The sequence below is a fragment of the Nicotiana sylvestris genome, chromosome 11, assembly GCF_000393655.2.
Source record: "Nicotiana sylvestris chromosome 11, ASM39365v2, whole genome shotgun sequence".
Lineage (NCBI taxonomy): Eukaryota > Viridiplantae > Streptophyta > Magnoliopsida > Solanales > Solanaceae > Nicotiana > Nicotiana sylvestris.
The window spans coordinates 147267321-147285405 of NC_091067.1; the positions used below are offsets into that span (position 1 = coordinate 147267321).

General features: G+C 39.0%; 1 protein-coding gene across 1 annotated transcript; it reads right to left on the bottom strand.

The window, feature by feature from the left end:
• Window positions 1-17144: 17144 nt before the first annotated feature.
• On the bottom strand, window positions 17145-17795 carry LOC138881811 (uncharacterized mitochondrial protein AtMg00860-like). The gene has a single exon (XM_070162089.1). It carries the CDS (start codon window positions 17793-17795, stop codon window positions 17145-17147), a length of 651 nt encoding a protein of 216 aa, XP_070018190.1.
• Window positions 17796-18085: the final 290 nt, after the last annotated feature.

Genomic DNA, 18085 nt, shown 5'->3' on the forward strand with positions numbered 1-18085 from the left:
AAATTAACCTTGCTTGAATTACAACGGGTTAATATTTCGACCTTAACTCGAAATAACACTCCTACGGCCAAAGGCCAACGTCAAAAAGAAAAAAGTTCGAACTCGCGCAAACAAAAGTCAGAAATTAACTTCGCTCCAGATGGCGACGACAAGTTCGACCCCGCTCGAATACATATGAAAAAATTGACTTCTCATAAATCGGCAAGTCAGAACTCAATCCTACTAGAATGGCCAAGTCAAAACTGACTTCGCCTAGAATGACGAACCTGAATTCGACCTCGTTTGAATCAAGGGTGATTCCGCCTAAAGCAACAAATCAGATGTCAATCTCTCCTGAATACGCGAGTTCAAAACAACTCCATTCGGATTCACACGATGAGACCCTACTCGATCCCATCAAGGTCGAACTCCCAAATCAAAAAACTAGTGACTCACCACGCAAAAATCCGAAGGTCTATGCCAAAAACAAAAAGGGTGTAACAAATAAAGGGAAGGGATAGAAAATCAAAGGATATACAAAAGCGAAACAACTTTCTTATTTATAAATAGACTAAGGCAACCACTTTTCACTCGGCGTCATCACCACCATTCCCCCATCATTATCTCCAAGAATTTCCTCCTCAGCATCAGCATCCTCGTCGGCCTCTGGTGTGACAGGATCATAGTCGCAGTTGACACGAGCCTCTCATGCCTTCGTCCGGGATTCTTCATAAGCGGCCTTAGAAATATTGCCTACCTCTCACAAACTCTTGTATATGTCACGTTTGGCCTCGTCATGAACCCAGAGCTCGTGCAAGTGGCGAGGAACAGCAGTAGAGGCAGATTCAACTTGGGCCAACAATTGTGCCTTTTCGGCTTCAAGTGCAGCGACCCAATCTCCCAAGTTTGAAGCTTCCCGATCAATTTCACCAATGCGCTCTTCGAGCCTCGCCTCCCTCAGTGTGGTCGTTGCCCTCTCGGATTCATGCTCGGATCGAAGGACGCAGAGAGTGTCCTCTAACACCACTGCCTTTGATGAAGCCGACGCTCGAGCACTCTCGGCGCTCTCCAACTCGTACACTTTTCTCTCCAGCTCGCTAATTTCCCCATCCACTCCGCACTCAAAGCCTCAACCCTAGTAGCATTTTGATCAAGCTCGGACTGCAACGACAACACTTTCGCCTGAAGATGCTCACTGTGCGGCGACCCCCTTTCCCAACTCAAGTTCCTTGTCCTTCACACGAAGTAGCTCCTTGAGCTCACTATTCATGCGAATGGGCTGCATACTCTCCTGATCCCTTTTCCCCAACTCCTCACTAAGAGATTGATTACCGGTGCTCGCCCTGATCCGCTCATGCATCTCATGGCACTTGTTGCGATGGCACCGGTACTTTTCTAACATCATCAGAAAAATCTTGGCCCAAGTGTCGACCCCACTTTCAATCTCTAGTATGTAAGACTGAGAGCAAAAAAAAAGAGAAAAAAGTCGGTAAGGCCAAGACCGCCAAAAATAGAAGGAACGCAAAAAAGAAATAAAGAGGAGAAACTTACCCTCAGGCCCATGGTGGCCACTTCATGCATCAATTCAACATCACTTACGTCTCGAAGAGCCTCACACTCTGCAACATAACATAAAGGTCGAATTGCGGTACCAAGCCTTCTGTGTCCCGCGGAAGGTTAAGCTCCGACGGAATCTCAAGTATATGGGAGGGACCTCCCGCTCTCACCACAGTACGGGTAAAGCCCTCCTCAAACATCTTGACATCATCAGGGTCGAGGTCGGAGTCAGACTCGTAGTCATCGACCATAACCCCATTACCCCTCTCTGCGGCCGAAAAAGAAGCTCGATTCGGTCTAGAAGACGAAGGCCTGCCCAAATTGGCAACAGCGAACTCGGGACCCTGACTTCCCGTCACGGTAACCTGTTGATCAATCATAACAGCCAGAGCCTCTGTCGTCGAGTTGGACTTGCCCACCTGGCTTGCCTCCGCAGCCGGGTTAGCATCACCGCCAAGTTCAAACACTTCAAAGGAAGGTCGCCCCCCGAAGGCACTGTGAGTGAAAGAGCCACTTCAGACTCCAGTCGCTGCCTCTTCGACGGACCATCTCAGTCATCAGCATGAGAAGATTCACTAGTTGAGCAAGCAACATGAGCCGAAGTCTCAGCGTGAGGAATAATTTCCATGCACACAGCCCCATCCGTAGAAGCGGTTAAGCAGCTTTTGATATAGGCTGGGCAGTGGACCTCGGTGCGGGCCAGGCAAAAGGTGCCGGTTGACGGAACGCGAGTGGAAGAGCCCTAGCCCTTTGCACTCTCACTGTTAAAGGAGAAAAATGATCATGTAAGCAATGATATCAAATTACAAGACAAAGAACAAGGAGATTGCAATGGTCCGACTTACCAGTGAGATGCTTACGCCCGTATCTCTCATAGAAGGACGCCCATTCACAAACCCCCGCTGTATGGGAAAGAATAGCAGTAACCCATTCGCAGATATCATCAACGGGCGAGGGTGGCAATCTCTCAGATGCGAATGTGGAAAATGAATTAGCAATGCCACCTAAAGAGAAACGGTCGGCCACCGCCTCTAGGGAAGTCGCAAATCAAACAAAAGAAAACTTACGGGCGAAGTTCCACGTCTCGGGAAGCCCCAATGGGTCCACTACAAGATGCTCAGTCCACATGAAGAAATAACTCTCCCAGAAACTATGATAAGCCTTGTCGTCCATCTTCACCACCAAACTCTTCATTCCTCAGTGACGCATGTGGATCACCAAGCCTCGAATAAGTTAGGGAACAAAAATGTTAAGCTTATACCCCAAAGTGACCTCACGACCAGTGAGCTCTGCGAACTTGAGAAGCATGAGAAAGAGTTTATATACGTACGGTGAAAGCTGAGCCAGGCACACCTCGTAGTAGCGGCAAAAGTCTACCACTAGGGAGCGGAGTGAAATTGTATACCTAACAACAAAAGGGTACGCGTAGAATGCGCAGTATCTTGGGCGGTGCAGATGCACAATGTCCGTTCCCGTCGCCGGTATCATTTCAATATGATTTGGAATTCCCCACTTTGTCTTTAGCGCCGCAATCACCGTTTCATCCATGGTAGATGACGAAGGCTCCGACTCTTCTCCGGCAGGGCTATTAAAATCATTCCATAATTTCCCTGGGTGGGGCAGTATTTCAAGCATTGTTGGAATCCCCTCATCTTCCGCCACCTCTGCTCCTTCTCCGAGAACGGGTGCGTCATTTTCCAGCATCGTAGTTTCGACGGGTCTGTCAGTATGGGAAGAAGTACCAGCCATTTATCTCGATTAATCGGAGTAAATGAGTAAGAAAAGGGGAGAGAAAGACGATGGTGGCATCAATATTTGGCTGGCAGGAGAGTGAAGATATTTGAAGTATTGAAGAAGGTAAAGGCTTGCAAAACTCCTTTGATAAGACGAAAAGTGTGGAAATAGAATAGTATTTTCTCCTTATTTATAGGAACATAAATGTCCTGAGCAGGAAACCTAAGAGCCGCCAATCAAAACTGATAGGGCACAAGAAACGATATGATTCCTAGGAAACATGCGCCTTAATGACAATGGCTGTTCATAATGCATTGAATCGACACAATGGTTCAAATCCGAACAGACGTAACCGTTCAGTGGTATCATTGAAGCGTCACGTCGTCACCTTGACCTAAAGGCCTCGGTCAAGGCACAAACATTCAGATTTCTCCTAACTTTTGAATCGACAAAGTCCGCCCATCGAGCCCGCTAAGTAGAGACCTCGACGAATATAGGGACTAACTGTATGGGTCAAATCTGACCGTGGTGGTCATCCATAGGAAGAATGATAAGGGGTCAACCAAGCTGTAATCGTGCCCAGGGGACGAAACAACAAAGAGCACCTCGACCACGTTGGGGTCAAATCGTCGAAAGCGTACGTTATAGAATAAACACTGTGTTCGAGCAACGACGAAAGGTACAGTTGTAAGAATGCATGTCAGTCAAAGATCATTGGATAAAAAGGGAAAGGAACTATATATAGGGGAAAAAACCCAGAAGGGGGATTTTCGAAGAAAATAAAAGAAAACACAGCAGAAGAAACGAGAGAAGTCTCTCGTTTACCAATACTTACTTCTCTTCCCTTTCTTTGCTCTCTCATTTCTGACGCATCTCTGCTCTAGATGTAAGCTCATCTCTCATGTTTGGTGTACAATTATCATATTAATAAATATTATACATTTCTTCTCTTGGTTGTTTCATACTTAATATGGATGGATTTGAAATTAATTATGTTTGGCTAAGATTTACCTTCTTTATTATCTATAATTAGTTTGACAAAAGAGTAATAAACCTTTTTGCTCAAGCACCCCCACCCCCAAACCCTCCTCATAATACTTACCTATCGTTTGAATATAAATTTGGGTGAAATTTTAAAAACAAATTAAAATTGTGTTGAAAATAATTTTTGAAAAAAAAGAAGTTTTGTGAGTACAAAAAAATTTCACCCAAAACTCCCCACTTTTTGTTGAGATTAGAGCACATGGTATTACATAATAAATCTGGTAGTTAGTATTAGTTAGTGTTAGTGTTCCTTTGTATTGGCCTCGCAGCCCCCCATTGTATTTATTGAGATGTATAATGTTTAGTTGGTTAGGTGGTTATGTGAGTTTAGTTTTTTGGGCCAGAGGGTCTGTATATATAGACAGACCCAAGTATATTGAAGGGCGGATTTTTTTTAACACAGTAATAAGAAAATCCTCGATTCTCTCTCTATGTTCTCACAACCCTAACAATGGATTCTTCAATCTCTCTCTGAAATCCTAGTTTTAACATGGTATTATAGCTAAGATCCAGTTAGACCTCGTGATTTTCACTCGTCCGATGTTACCCTTCAGCTTTTTCGTCGAGTTTTTGGTTGTCGATTGTATTCGCTGTGGTTGACTATTTTTTTTTATGGAAATCACCAAATTTCTTGACAAATTTTGCATTTTGTTGTTGGTTCTTCTCATATTCTGTGTTATTAGATCGAGCACACTGGGTTTCTTCAGCTGATTTTTGGTCTTCATCAACTTCACGCCAAAGCTAGAGTTTTGGTAGTCATCTTTTCATCTGCAGATTCACGAGCTTTTTCAACACCAGTGCTATTGTTCCTTCCGGTTCGCGAAGGACATTGGTAACTTTTATCATTTGAAGCTTGGATGCCTAGTATATGTTGATATTCATTTGCTTGTGTTTGAGAAATGCCGGGATGAGACTTCCTCTCCCCTATCTTATCTACCTCTAGACGTGTATCTTCTCGTTTTGTCTTCCATGATAATGATTATACCCATCCATGTCATCCTTTATATGTACATCCTTATGATGTACTTGGAACCTCTTTAGTCACAGTGTCATTTGATGTTACTGGGTATGGGAGTTGGAGATGTACTATTTTTTGTAGCTCTCTGTGTCAGAAACAAACTAGATTTTGTTAATTGAGTTTTCTGCTAAACCTCCTAATACTTCTCCCCTGGCAAGACAGTGGGAGAAGTGCAATGATTTAGTGGTTTCATGGTTAGTCAACTCTTTTTCCAAGGAAATAGCTCGTAGTGTTGACTATTATGAGCTTGCCAAGTACATTTGGGGAGAGTTGGAAGAGAGATATGGTCAGAAAGATGTTGCCAGAATTTTTGAACTCAAAAAAGGAGTTAGCTCATATCTCACAAGGGTCTATTGACATTTCATCCTATTATAATAATATCAAGCAACTATGGAATTAGATTATTGCTTTATCAGTTACTCGAGTCAGGACTTGCAGTACTTGTGGTGCTAAGTCTGACTATCAGAAGGATGAGGTTATCAAGAAGGTCTACCAATTTTTGATGGGTTTAAATGATATCTACATACAAAGCAAAAGCAACATAATCATGATTAAACCTTTTTCTTCTGTTAGCACTGTTTACAGCATTCTACTATCAGATGAGAAGCAGAGATAAGTTTCTAATTCCTCTCAGTTTCTTCCTAGCTCTACCTCTTTTAATGAGGGTGTATCCAAACAAGTCTACTCTTTTAGAGTCTAATTTGATTTTCCCAAGTCTTCTATCTGTAAGTACTACAAGAAACTAGGTCATACCATTGACAAATACTATAAGTTGCATGGATACTCTCCCAACTTCAAGTTTATTAAGGGATCTGGTCCAAGGAAGATTGCTGCTCATGTTGAGTTGGAGATGATCCATGTTCTAGTGATGTTTCTAGTATGGGATCTCAGACTGATACTTCTCCGGAGATTGTTCCTGATTCAGTGGTGTCTTGTCTGACTAAGGATCAATATTCACAATTGATGATGCTGCTCCGACAAACTCACATCTTTGATTCCTCCTCCATTACAAACCTCATGACTTCTACTAATTTTGCTGGTAAGTTGCTATCAGAGAGTGTTTTGCCCAAATCTTGTATGCTTTCCTAGGTAGATAGTTTTATTTGGATCATAGATTTTGGAGCCTTTGATCAGATGACCTCCCACAAAGATTTACTCTTCAACCTAAAACCTTTACATATCCCTTGTCTTGTCTCCTTACCCAATAGTTATAAGGTCAAGGTTCATTTTGTAGGATCTTTGACTTTATTTCATAACTTCACAATTCATCATGTACTTTATGTTCCTTCTCTCCAATACAATTTGCTTTCTGTATATAAGTTATTAGATTAGTTCATTGGGATTGTTCTATTTACCAAAACTCTTTGTACTATTAAGGTCCTTCACTGAAGATACCTCTGGTTCTTGGTAAATTGGATCACAATCTCTACAAGCTTATTCTACCCCCTATTGTATCTGCTATATCTGCTACTACTTCTATCATTCCCATATTTCCTTATCATGTTTCCTCTATTGTTTTACATGATGTCTGTATTTTTTCTTCTAAGATTAGTGCAGATGTAACTAGTGTTGGTTCTGATAAGAGACATGTACATACTGATTCAAATTTGAACAATCTTAATAAAATGGATATGGTGTGGCATAATAGACTTGGGCACATTCTATTAAGCATATCCTTGCTCTTACCTTACATTTTTCTCCTGAACAATCTTTTTCTTACCCAATTTATCCCTTATCTAGGCAAACAAGACTACCATTCTCTGATACCAGTATACAAACTACAAAGCCTTTTCAATTAATACACATTGATACTTGGGGTCCTTATCATTTTCCCACTTATAATGGCTTGAGGTATTTTTTGTCCATTGTAGATGATTTTTCAAGATCCAATTAGATCCACTTAATGAATGCCAAAAGTAATGCATTTGACCTATTAAAAGGCTTCATAACCATGACTAAAACAGACTTCCGATTAAAAGTCCAAACTATAAAAAGTGACAATGCTCTAGAATTAGGGTCAAGCTTTGTTGGCTCTACATGTTTCTCTGAAAACAGGATAGTGCATCAGACAATCTGCTCTCGTACCCCACAACAGAAAGGGTTGTAGAAAAAAAGCATAGCATCTCTTAGAAGCTACTAGGCTCTTCTCTTTCAATCTGGGCTCCCTATTAGATTCTGGGAGACTGTATCCTCACTACAACCTATTTGATAAATAGGTTCCCTTCTAGTCTACTAAAAGATAAAATTTCCTATGAAATCTTCTACCATAAACTTCTTATTTACTCTAATCTTAGAGCTTTTGGGTGTCTATATTATTTTATTGTTCCAAAGCCTCACATGAACAAACTTAAATCAAGGGCAATTCCTTGTGTCTTCTTAAGATATTCCTTTGCTAAGAAAGCTACAAGTTGTATGATTTGGATACTAAAACCTGTTTTATTTTCAAAGATGTTATTTTTCATGAACACATATTCCCTTTTATTCAAGCAAAATCAGGTAATTATCCTATGTGCACTATGCCTCTTTCTGCTTGTTTTGAGTACCCCGTTTAACCTAATTGTTCAACCTTGTATTCTGAGTTTCCATTATCATCGTACATGTCTCCTGTCTCATCCCATCTCTTGTTATTCCCTATGAGGAGTCTACCTCACCTCATTTTATTTTTTCCAGTCCTACTCTGGCTTCCCCTCCTTCTTCCTTTCCATCTCAGTCCACCTTTTCTCCTGATTCTAATAAAATAGTTCATGCAGTAAGGAAGTCCTCCAGACCTCATAACCCCCTCCTTATCTCCAAAACTATTTGTGCACTTTCCTTCTCAAGGCCCTAGGTTTGCTAACTCCACTTTTGTTTCCACCTTTAGTGAGCATAATGTTTTTGAGCCTAACACTTACTCTCAAGCAACATCCAGTCTTGAGTGACAGGATGCCATGGAAAAGGATTTTGAAGCCTTGGAGCTAATGGGACTTGGGACATTGTTGAGTTATCCCAAGGCAAGAAACCTATTGGTTGTAAATGAGTGTATAAGGTTAAATACAAAGCTGATGAGACCTTAGAAAGATACAAGGCTAGACTTGTGGTTAAGGGGGACACTCAGGTTGAAGGAATAGATTTTCATGAAACTTTTTTCCTGTTGTAAAAATGCCCACTGTTAAAACTTTAATTGTTGTGACTGTAAAAAAGAAATGGCCTTTATTCACAATTAAATGTCATCATTGCTTTTCTACCTGGGGATTTTGATGAGGAAATCTTTATGAAGCTTTCACCCGGGCTTTCTATTCCTTCCTCTTCTTCATTGTCTTCTTCTTCTTCTTTATCTCCCCTAGTTTGTAAGCTCTAGAGCTCCCTTTATGGGCTCAGGCAAGCATCCAGGCAATGATATGCTAAGTTGTCACATGCTTTGTATTCTAGAGGCTATGTCCATTCACTACAAGAAATACGACATAGGACAACATTATATAAATGTCGTATTATGTAGTTTAAATGTCACAAATTGAATCTCCGACATTTAATTTATGTTTTTCCTAAATGTCTTAAATTTTATTGTCGGGAATTTTACGACATTTAGGTAAATGTCGGAAAAAGATTTGCGACATTTATTTACAGACTTTTATAAAAATGTCACTTAGATTTTCTGACATGTAAGGTAATGTTGGTAAAAGATTTTGCGACATCTTTTATAGCCTTTAAGAAATGTCACATTTAATTTCCAACATTTAGGTTAATGTCAATAAAATATTTACGACATTTCTTTAGAAATATATGAAATGTCATTAAAATTCTGTTATTTTTTTTTATTATACATGACACCAATACTTATTTGTACATTTATAAATATCAAACATCATACACAATGTAACAAAGATAAATTATAGGTAAAGTGAATGTTTTCAGTACTGTATCCAAAGAACAAAAGTACTGATCGACTAAGTGTACTTCTTACAAATTTGAACAATTTAAAAGACGTCAACATACAACTACACTAATAGTTTATTTGGCCAAGCTTCTAATATCAGCTTATTTTGAGAAGTGATTTTTTTTCTTCTTAAAAGTACTTTTAAAAAAAGTGCTTTTGGTGAGAAATAGTTTGTGTTTGGTTAATTAATTAGAAAATCACTTTTGAGCAGTAATTAGTGTTTGGCCAAGCTTTTAAAAACTGTTTCTAAGTGTATTTTTCTCAAAAGTGCTTCTTAGAAAAGTGCTTTTGAAGAGAAGCTACTTTTTTCTGCTCTCTAAAACTACTTCTGCTTCTCCTCAAAATCACTTTTTTTCCTTCCAAAAAGCTTGGCCAAACACCTCAATTTTTGGCCAAAAATGTTTTTAGCCAAAAAAGTACTTTTGACCAAAAAAAAAAAGCTTGGCCAAACAGGCTATAAGATCACTCCTAACTGAATTAATTCCTTTAACTTGTATAATAAATACAGCGACAACCCTTGTCAGTAATTGATTAGGAGCCTGTTTGAATGGACTTAAAAGTTGGTCAAACCAGCTTTTAAGCACTTTTTAACATTTGGAAGTGTTTAACAATTGCTAAAATGGCTTAAAAAAAGCTAAAATCTGTTTAAAAAAAGCCAAAACCTTTTTAAATTGGCTTAAAAGCCATATTACTTTGACCAAGAATATTATATTCTTATCCCTTATAATTTTCTTAATCTCGAAATTACCCCTCACTACAAAACTTGAAATTGTTGTTTTCTTTCCCATTATTCTCCAGACGATTTGTTTGCTTCCCATTTTTTGTTTTTTTATTAATTTTCTTTAAAATATTAATTATTATTTTTGTTTGCTTTCTTCGTACAGAAATTGGGTTAATTTTCAATTGCTTTCTTCATACTACTTTTAGTTTTTAAAATTGAAAGTGAATTAAAACATTAATTATTATGTATTTATATTATAAAATAAAATATTAGAGTAATAAGTTTTTTTATAAGTTTAACAGCTTTAAGGATATTTCAGTAATTTTAACAAAAAATTCTTACTAACCCTTATTTACCAAACACTTCAATGGCTTTTTTTCAGCTCCATCACTTTTATCCCAACACGTAACTGCTTATTTATAAAACTAGCTCCAGCACTTAAAAAATGCTTTTAAGCCGTGTACTTAAAAGCTACTTTTTTAAGACAATCCAAACGGGCCCTAGACATCCTATACAAAAAATCCACATAAGAAAGAATTATAATAATATGATATGGGGGAAAAAGTAAAAAGGACTTGTATATTTTTTTCAACTCTATTATTTCTAGTCTTTTGATTGTAATCTGGGAAAAATTATTACAATGGTACTTCGATAACTTAGGGAATTCAGAGCTCTAAGAACTTTACGAGGAACCAGACAAACTATTGCAACTCATTTCCATGTAAGCTATTGTATCATGCTGCATCTAGTGCAGAAACTGAGTAACATCAATTAGAAGAAATTGCCCAAAACAACAAAGATCTCATAAAACTTCTACTATCAAATAGAGGGTACGTGATCACCTTTGCAAATCTGAATCTATCGTTTCCAGAACTGATACTATAGCAAAAAAGTTAACCTATTCAACTATCACATGGTAAGACATCTCCATTTCTTTCAAAAGTCCTTTTTTTTAAACTGAAACATAAGGAAGAAAAAGTGTTAGAATCCCTAAAGGATGGCAACTTGTCTTATTAATCTGTTCTGCAACTCATTTAAAAGCAAAAATTGAATTAGTAAGGTAAGTCATGGAAACATTACCACTTATTAGTGTTAGGAATGTTAGCATTCATCTTGGTGTGACATAAAACATATGAGGAAAGAGCAATACTTTTACAATATCATAACTATAGTCAACAAAGATACTTAATAATTTAACTACTCTAATCCATAGAGTATCTCATAAATTAATTTGTAAAGAGTTTATTTTTAGAGTATCACTATTGTAGTACTCGGAAAGGCCTCGCGGAAATGGATAAGCTAACTTGCTTTCTTCTAACAGATGAGGAGAAAAGTAAAATCTAACAATCATTGATTTTAAATGGTAAAAAGAAGATCTGATCAATAATTTTTCATACGCTCTGAGGTTACAATAGTTTTTGACAATAGTTACTAGTATAATACATAAGGAATCTCTCGAGTGGATAAGCTAATTTGCTTTCTTCAACCAAGGAGGAGCTAATCAAATATAAAATCATTAACTACAACGAGTAAAATCAGATGTGATAAAGAATTTTATACATTCTGATGTTACCAAAATGCTAACACAATATATATAACTCACAACATCTACACCAATTTTAACAACATTATAGGGGCAACCAATTCTAAAAAGGTATAACAATTCTCTTTAATAACAACAATCTGAACCTTTCAAATTTTTATAAATTTGATGTCAAAAATCCTAGGCTAAATGGTGTCTCAAAACATCACTCCAGGCCTATAGACAAGGTTGGTGAGAAAAATTGATCTAACTGAAATGCAACAATAAATTTAACAAATCCAAACAATTAAACTCAACTGACCCTATGAGTTTACAAGAATTACAACATTAGTAACTCCCAAGGATTACAAGAATAATGTGGCTCCATTGAAGATCTTCACTTGAACCTGTAATGGAGATGCACGAATTAGAAGAGAATTAGGACTGTAGAAGAAGAGAGAAAGTAGAGAGAGAAAGAGAGGAAATTAGAAGATTACCGGTCAAAAACTAACTTCTAATTCCAGCCCAATCCGTTATAACAGATTGAGGCCCAATCTGTTATACAAGGACTAATCTGGACCCTTTATTAATATCCTCTACTTGTAATGATAGCCGTCCGATTCCCTTAACACGTGCCTGTCTAATGTGCATGTGCCCTTCTTTATTTACCCTAGCTCCTTTCTTTCCTAAATCATTTCTTCATCTTCTTTGACTCAAACCTCAGCCTTCTCGAACATTACAATACCCCTCCCATGAAACAGACCTTGTCCTCAAGGTCGATACTGAGCTACAAACTTAGGAAATTGGCTTCGCACGTACCCCCAATCCTCCCATGTGGCTTCATCAGGGCTTAGATTAGTCCATTGAACCAAAACCTTAACCCCAACTCCATTATTGACCTTCACCATTTTCCTCTAAAGAATAGTAATCGGCTAAATCCTGACTCGTCCATCAACGTCATAACTCGGAGGTTGCATCTGAGGGATGATTGTTGGTCCTATTCTTCGTTTCAACTGAGAAATATGGAACACCGGGTGAATCTGAGAGCCTGGAGGAAGGTCAATCCGGTAAGCTACTGCTCCTATACGTTGTGGCATTTTATATGGTCCATAAAATCGAGCACTCAATTTCAAGTTTTTTCTGATAGCTACAGATGACTCTGTAGGGTTGTAGTTTGAGATAAACATAGTCCCCCTCCTCAAATTGTCTGTCTGTTCTTGCACGATCTACATAGAATTTCATCCGGGCCTGCGCCTGTGTGAGATTCTCCTTTAGATCCTGTAGTATGGTCTGCCTCTGTGCGATGCATGCCCCAGCCTGTGTGTTGGATGGGTAAGGGAGAGACCCTAGGGGAACTTGTGGAGGTGGAAACCCATAAAGGGCCTGAAAGGGTGTTGATTTCAGGGCATTATGGTAATTGGTGTTATACCACCACTCTACCAGGGGAAGCCACTTGAACCACTGCTTCTGATTAGTGAACACCATAGCTCTCAAATATGACTCCAAACACTTATTCAGCCTTTCAGTCTAACCATCAGTTTGGGGGTGGTAGGAAGTTGACATGTGTAGTTTAGTTCCCAATGATTTAAACAGGCCTTGCCAAAACTGGCTGGTAAAAATAACATCTCTGTTAGTGACATTGGGAAACCCATGCAGCTTGTAAACTTCCTTCTGAAATAAGTCTGCCACATCATGTGCTGTATAATGGTGACTTTGAGCTAGGAAATGACCATACTTTGTTAACCTGTCCACAATAACTAGGACAATATTCTTGTGATTTGAGGATGGTAGACCCTCCAAAAAATCCATGGCAATGTCTTGCCAATGAAGGTCCGGAATAGGCAAGGGTTGTAATAGACCAGCTGGATGAATGTTTTCGATTTTGACCCTTTGGCAAATATCACATTCTGAGACCCATTTGAACACATCCGTCTTCATGTTAGGCCAATAGAATGTCATCCTTATCCTCTTGTAAGTCCCTTGTTGGCCAGAGTGCCCCCCAAGGAAGATAAGTGTAATGCCTTAAAAATCCTAACCCTTAGATCAGAGCCTCTTCCCACATAAATTCTATGATCATTGTAGACACGTGATTTTTGACCCTCCCCGAGAATTTTCACATTTTTAGCATAAATATGTAATCTAGGTCTAATATACCTATTTTGACTATTTTTTGCTTTATTTCGTTGCAAAAAGAAAAATTACAAAAAAAATATGTATATATAAATTTTTAGCTTATGTATTTCTCATAAACTTGAAGAATACAAAAATAGTACCTTGTTTTGTACTTTACATAATTTTGAAAATTACCAAAAAATATAGTTCTATTAATGTTTTGTAGTCATTCTAATTTTGAAAAATACAAAAATATTACTTTATATTTTATCTTTATATAAAAACGAAAATTACAAAAAAATAGTTTTATTAATATTTTGTAGTTATTTTAATCTTGAAAAATATTAAAAAAGATATAGTTTTGTATAAAATATTAGTCTTATTTTAGTAGCTATTTTGCTTACATAGGATTAGTCGAACAACGTCGTGTTCTTATTCTCGGGTCCGGGCAAAAAAATAATATTTGGGTTTAAACTACCCGCTTTTAGGCCTAATTTTCGGACCTAGCCCATAATAATCCGAGTCCACCACACGTGGGGAACACAGACGAAACACCGTACACGGGGAACCCCACCACGCGTGGGGGACACAAGTCTTGAACCCCACCACGCGTGGGGCTCATTTTTCTTGGCAAAAGGGTATCAAATACACGGGAAGCCAAGGATTTGAAGGAGGGACTTTTGAAAAATTGAAACGAACGGACTTTGGAAAATTTTTAAAAGGGACGGACGACTGTACATCTTCTTCCAAAAGGAACCAACGAAAAAACCCTACTGTCAAGAACAAAAAAAAACCCACCATCGTTTCACCTCCAAAAACCTCTCCGACTACTCGTCGTCACCGCCCACACGACCACTCCTCCTCCTCCTAGCTCCGTCAAACCAGTCCGCGATCCTCCATTAAACCCGGCGTATACTGTTCATCGTCTTCCTCCTTTTCTCAAGAACGAAAACCCTAAACAAAACCCTACTGTCCACCTCCGTGAAACCACCTGCGTCCACCACCCATCGTCTTCCCCACCGTGAAACCACCACAAACAGACCCTGCATCGTCCAACAACCCCCCGTCAAGCAGTAGCTATTGCTGCTGCTTCGTCGACCCTACCGTCCAAACCACCAGCTCCCCGTCGTCACTGCCCGCTACCAGCTGAACCAGCACGACCCCACGCCTCAGTTTATATCCAACAGCAACTGCTGTTGCTTCCCGTCGTCACTGCCCAAGGTGACCATCCAGTCGCACCCCCACGTCCAAACGACTGCCTGCAACGCCCAGCCATGAACGACCCTTCCCCCTTGCCATGACTGACCGAAAACACACACACACACCAGCTGAAGCTTAACCGTAAAACGTTCGAAAAGGTAGCCCAGAAGTTCTGTCCGGGGTGAGGTCCGTTGAGGTCGTCTTTGGTTCGTCGAGGTCCGGTACGTCGAGGTTGTTGTCCGAGGTTTCGTCGCAGGTCCAACGCATCGGACGTTAATCTCAGGTAGGTCATCTCTATCCGTGTACCTCATATTTTCTGTTAGTAATATGTATATGTGATGTTTTAGGATACCATCCTAGTTCATGCGGATAGTGCGCGAATTGAGCGAGACATATATACATGATGTTTGCGAATGACTATTTTTTGTTAATTAACTCCGTATGTTATTGAAATTTGGCCGTGAACGTCTTTTTCAATTTGTTTCGTTTGCTTCAAGTAGGTATTTGACATTTTGGCTTCTTCATGTTTAGATTGTTGTTATCCAAATATTTGTCATAATAGGGGAAAGGTGTTAATTATTTTAGCTTGTCTTAATAGTTGTTTACATATGTGGTAGTAAATGTTAAAACCATAGTAGTAATTTTAATTCCACGGAAAAATACTCGTTTCATCAAATAAGTTCGATCTACAACCCATGACCTCGCAAAGTAGCAGGAATGTGGTTATTTTAGCCTTATCCTTTTTTCAATAACAACAATGTTATGAATCAAAATAAATAAATAAATAAATAAATAAATAAATAAATAAAATGAGACGAGCCTCGCCAAATAAAAGGGACAAATTGCGGGGCCCTCACAAAATATATGTATTAAATACTTAGATTCTGGGATGGGCCGTTTAGCAAATTTCACGGCCCTACCCCAAAAATAATAATGTGCTAGTCGCTTTAGGCGCGCCTTTAATAATGTTATCTCCCTAAACTCGGGTGCACATTTATGTGACCCAAATCCAAATCTCAACAGAGTCGAAATATGTCTCTAGTCACGGGCACATTGATTGTGGCGTGGCCCGAGATGCATTTCCATGACATTGTAAATTCCTTTTAATAATAAAATGAGACGAGCCTCGACAAACAAAAAATGTAGAAGCTGCGGGGCCCTCTAAATGCATATATATTAAAATACTTAGAATTCGGGACAGGTCGTTTAACAAATTTTACGGCCTTCCCCAAAATAACAATACGTTAGTTGCTTTAGGCGAGTCTTAATAATTTATTCTCCTTAATTCGGGTGCACATTTATGTGACCCAAATCCAAATCTCAACGAAGTCGAAAATGTGTCTCTAATCACGGGTACGTTGATTGTGACGCGGTCAGAGATGCATTTCCATGACGTTGCAAATTCCTTTTTAAAAAAATAAGAATGAGATGAGCCTCGCCGAATAAAAATACAAATTGCGGGGCCCTCAGTAAATACTTGTTTTAAAATTACTCAGAATTCAGGAGGGTCGTCTAGCGAAGTTCACGGCCTTCCCAATATAATAACACGATAGTCTCTTTAGGGGCGTGTTTAATAATCTACTTTCTTAAACTTGGGTGTGCATTTCATGCGACCCAAATCCAAATCCCAAAACGTCAAATAAAATATGTTCCGGATTGTGGGTGCATTTCATGTGACGCAGTCCAAAGACATGTTTTTAAGCGATGTTCACATTCTTAATAATAATAATTATGAAAGCGGTAAAAAGTTAAAATTTGCACATAAGTTCATATTTGTATAAAATCAGATAATCAAGCCGAATATAACAGTTGAGCGACCGTGCTAGAACCACGGAACTCGGGAATGCCTAACACCTTCTCCCGGGTTAACAGAATTCCTTATCCGGATTTCTGGTACGCAGACTGTAAGATAGAGTCATTCTTTTTCCTCGATTCGGGACTAAAATTGGTGACTTGGGGCACCCTAAAATCTCCCAAGTGGCGACTCTGAAATAAATAAACAAATCCCGTTTCGATTGTCCTTTAATTGAAAAAACTCCCTTGTACTCTCTCGGGTACGGAAAAAGGAGGTGTGACAATCATGCCTCAAAATGCCCTGAGATAGTGAAAAATTAGGCCTACTGTTAGGTGCAGTGATAAGCTCAGTAATCAATTGTAGAGCTTAGGGGTCCTGTTCATAGCTTAACTTAATTTCCTTCATCCAAGTAGGGTCTGCTGCAGTGATATCATTAAGTGTAGGGTATTCTTCTTGCCTCATTGACAAGGCATCAGCCACCTTGTTCTCTGCACCTTTCTTGTATTGCACCTCATAATCTAACCCCATTAGTTTGGCCAGCCCTTTTTGTTAGAGTGCAGTAGTGATTCTTTGTTCAAGTAGATATTTAAGGCTTTGATGGTCAGTTCTTATGATAAAATGGTATCCTTGCAAATAATGTCTCCATTTATCTACAGCTGACAAAACAGCCATATACTCCTTCTCATAGGTAGACAACCCCATGTGTCTAGGTGCCAATGCCTTGCTGAAAAAGGCTATAGGTTTCCCTTGCTGCATTAGTATTGCTCCCATTCTACTAGAACATGCATCAGTTTCTACCACAAAATGTTTATTAAAATCAGCCAAGGCTAGCACATGAGCAGTAGTCATTGCTTCCTTAAGTGCTTGAAAAGCTGCTTCAAAATCAACATCCCAATGAAACCCATTCTTCTTTAACAGGTTAGTTAATGGTCTGCTGATAACCCCATAGGACTTAACAAACCTTTTATAATAACCTGTCAGTCCAAGAAAACCCTTTAGATCCTTAACAGATTTTGGTGTTGGCCAATTGGCCATAGCTTCAATTTTTGAGGGATCAGTAGAGACCCCTTCTCCAGATATAATGTGTCCTAGGTATTCCACCTTAGGCTGACCAAAGGAACAATTGGACAGTTTAGCAAACAACTGTTCTTTCCTCAGTATACTTAACACCTTCCTAAGGTGAAGCACATGATCTTCCATTTATACACTGTAGACTAAAATGTCATCAAAGAAGACTAGGACAAACTTCCTTAAGTAAGCTTGAAACACATGATTCATGAGGGACTGGAATATAGCTGGTGCATTGGTTAGCCCAAAGGGCATAACCTTAAACTCATAATGCCCCAAGTATGTGCTAAATGCAGTTTTATATATGTCCTTGTCCCCCATTCTAATTTGATGATAGCCATCCCTAAGATCTATCTTAGAATATATGCATGAACCATGTAATTCATCTATTAAGTCATCTACCAAGGGAATTGGAAACTTGT

Excerpts from the sequence above, each read along its gene's own strand:
- LOC138881811 (XM_070162089.1), bottom strand. The coding sequence starts at position 17,795 with ATGGAAGATCATGTGCTTCACCTTAGGAAGGTGTTAAGTATACTGAGG.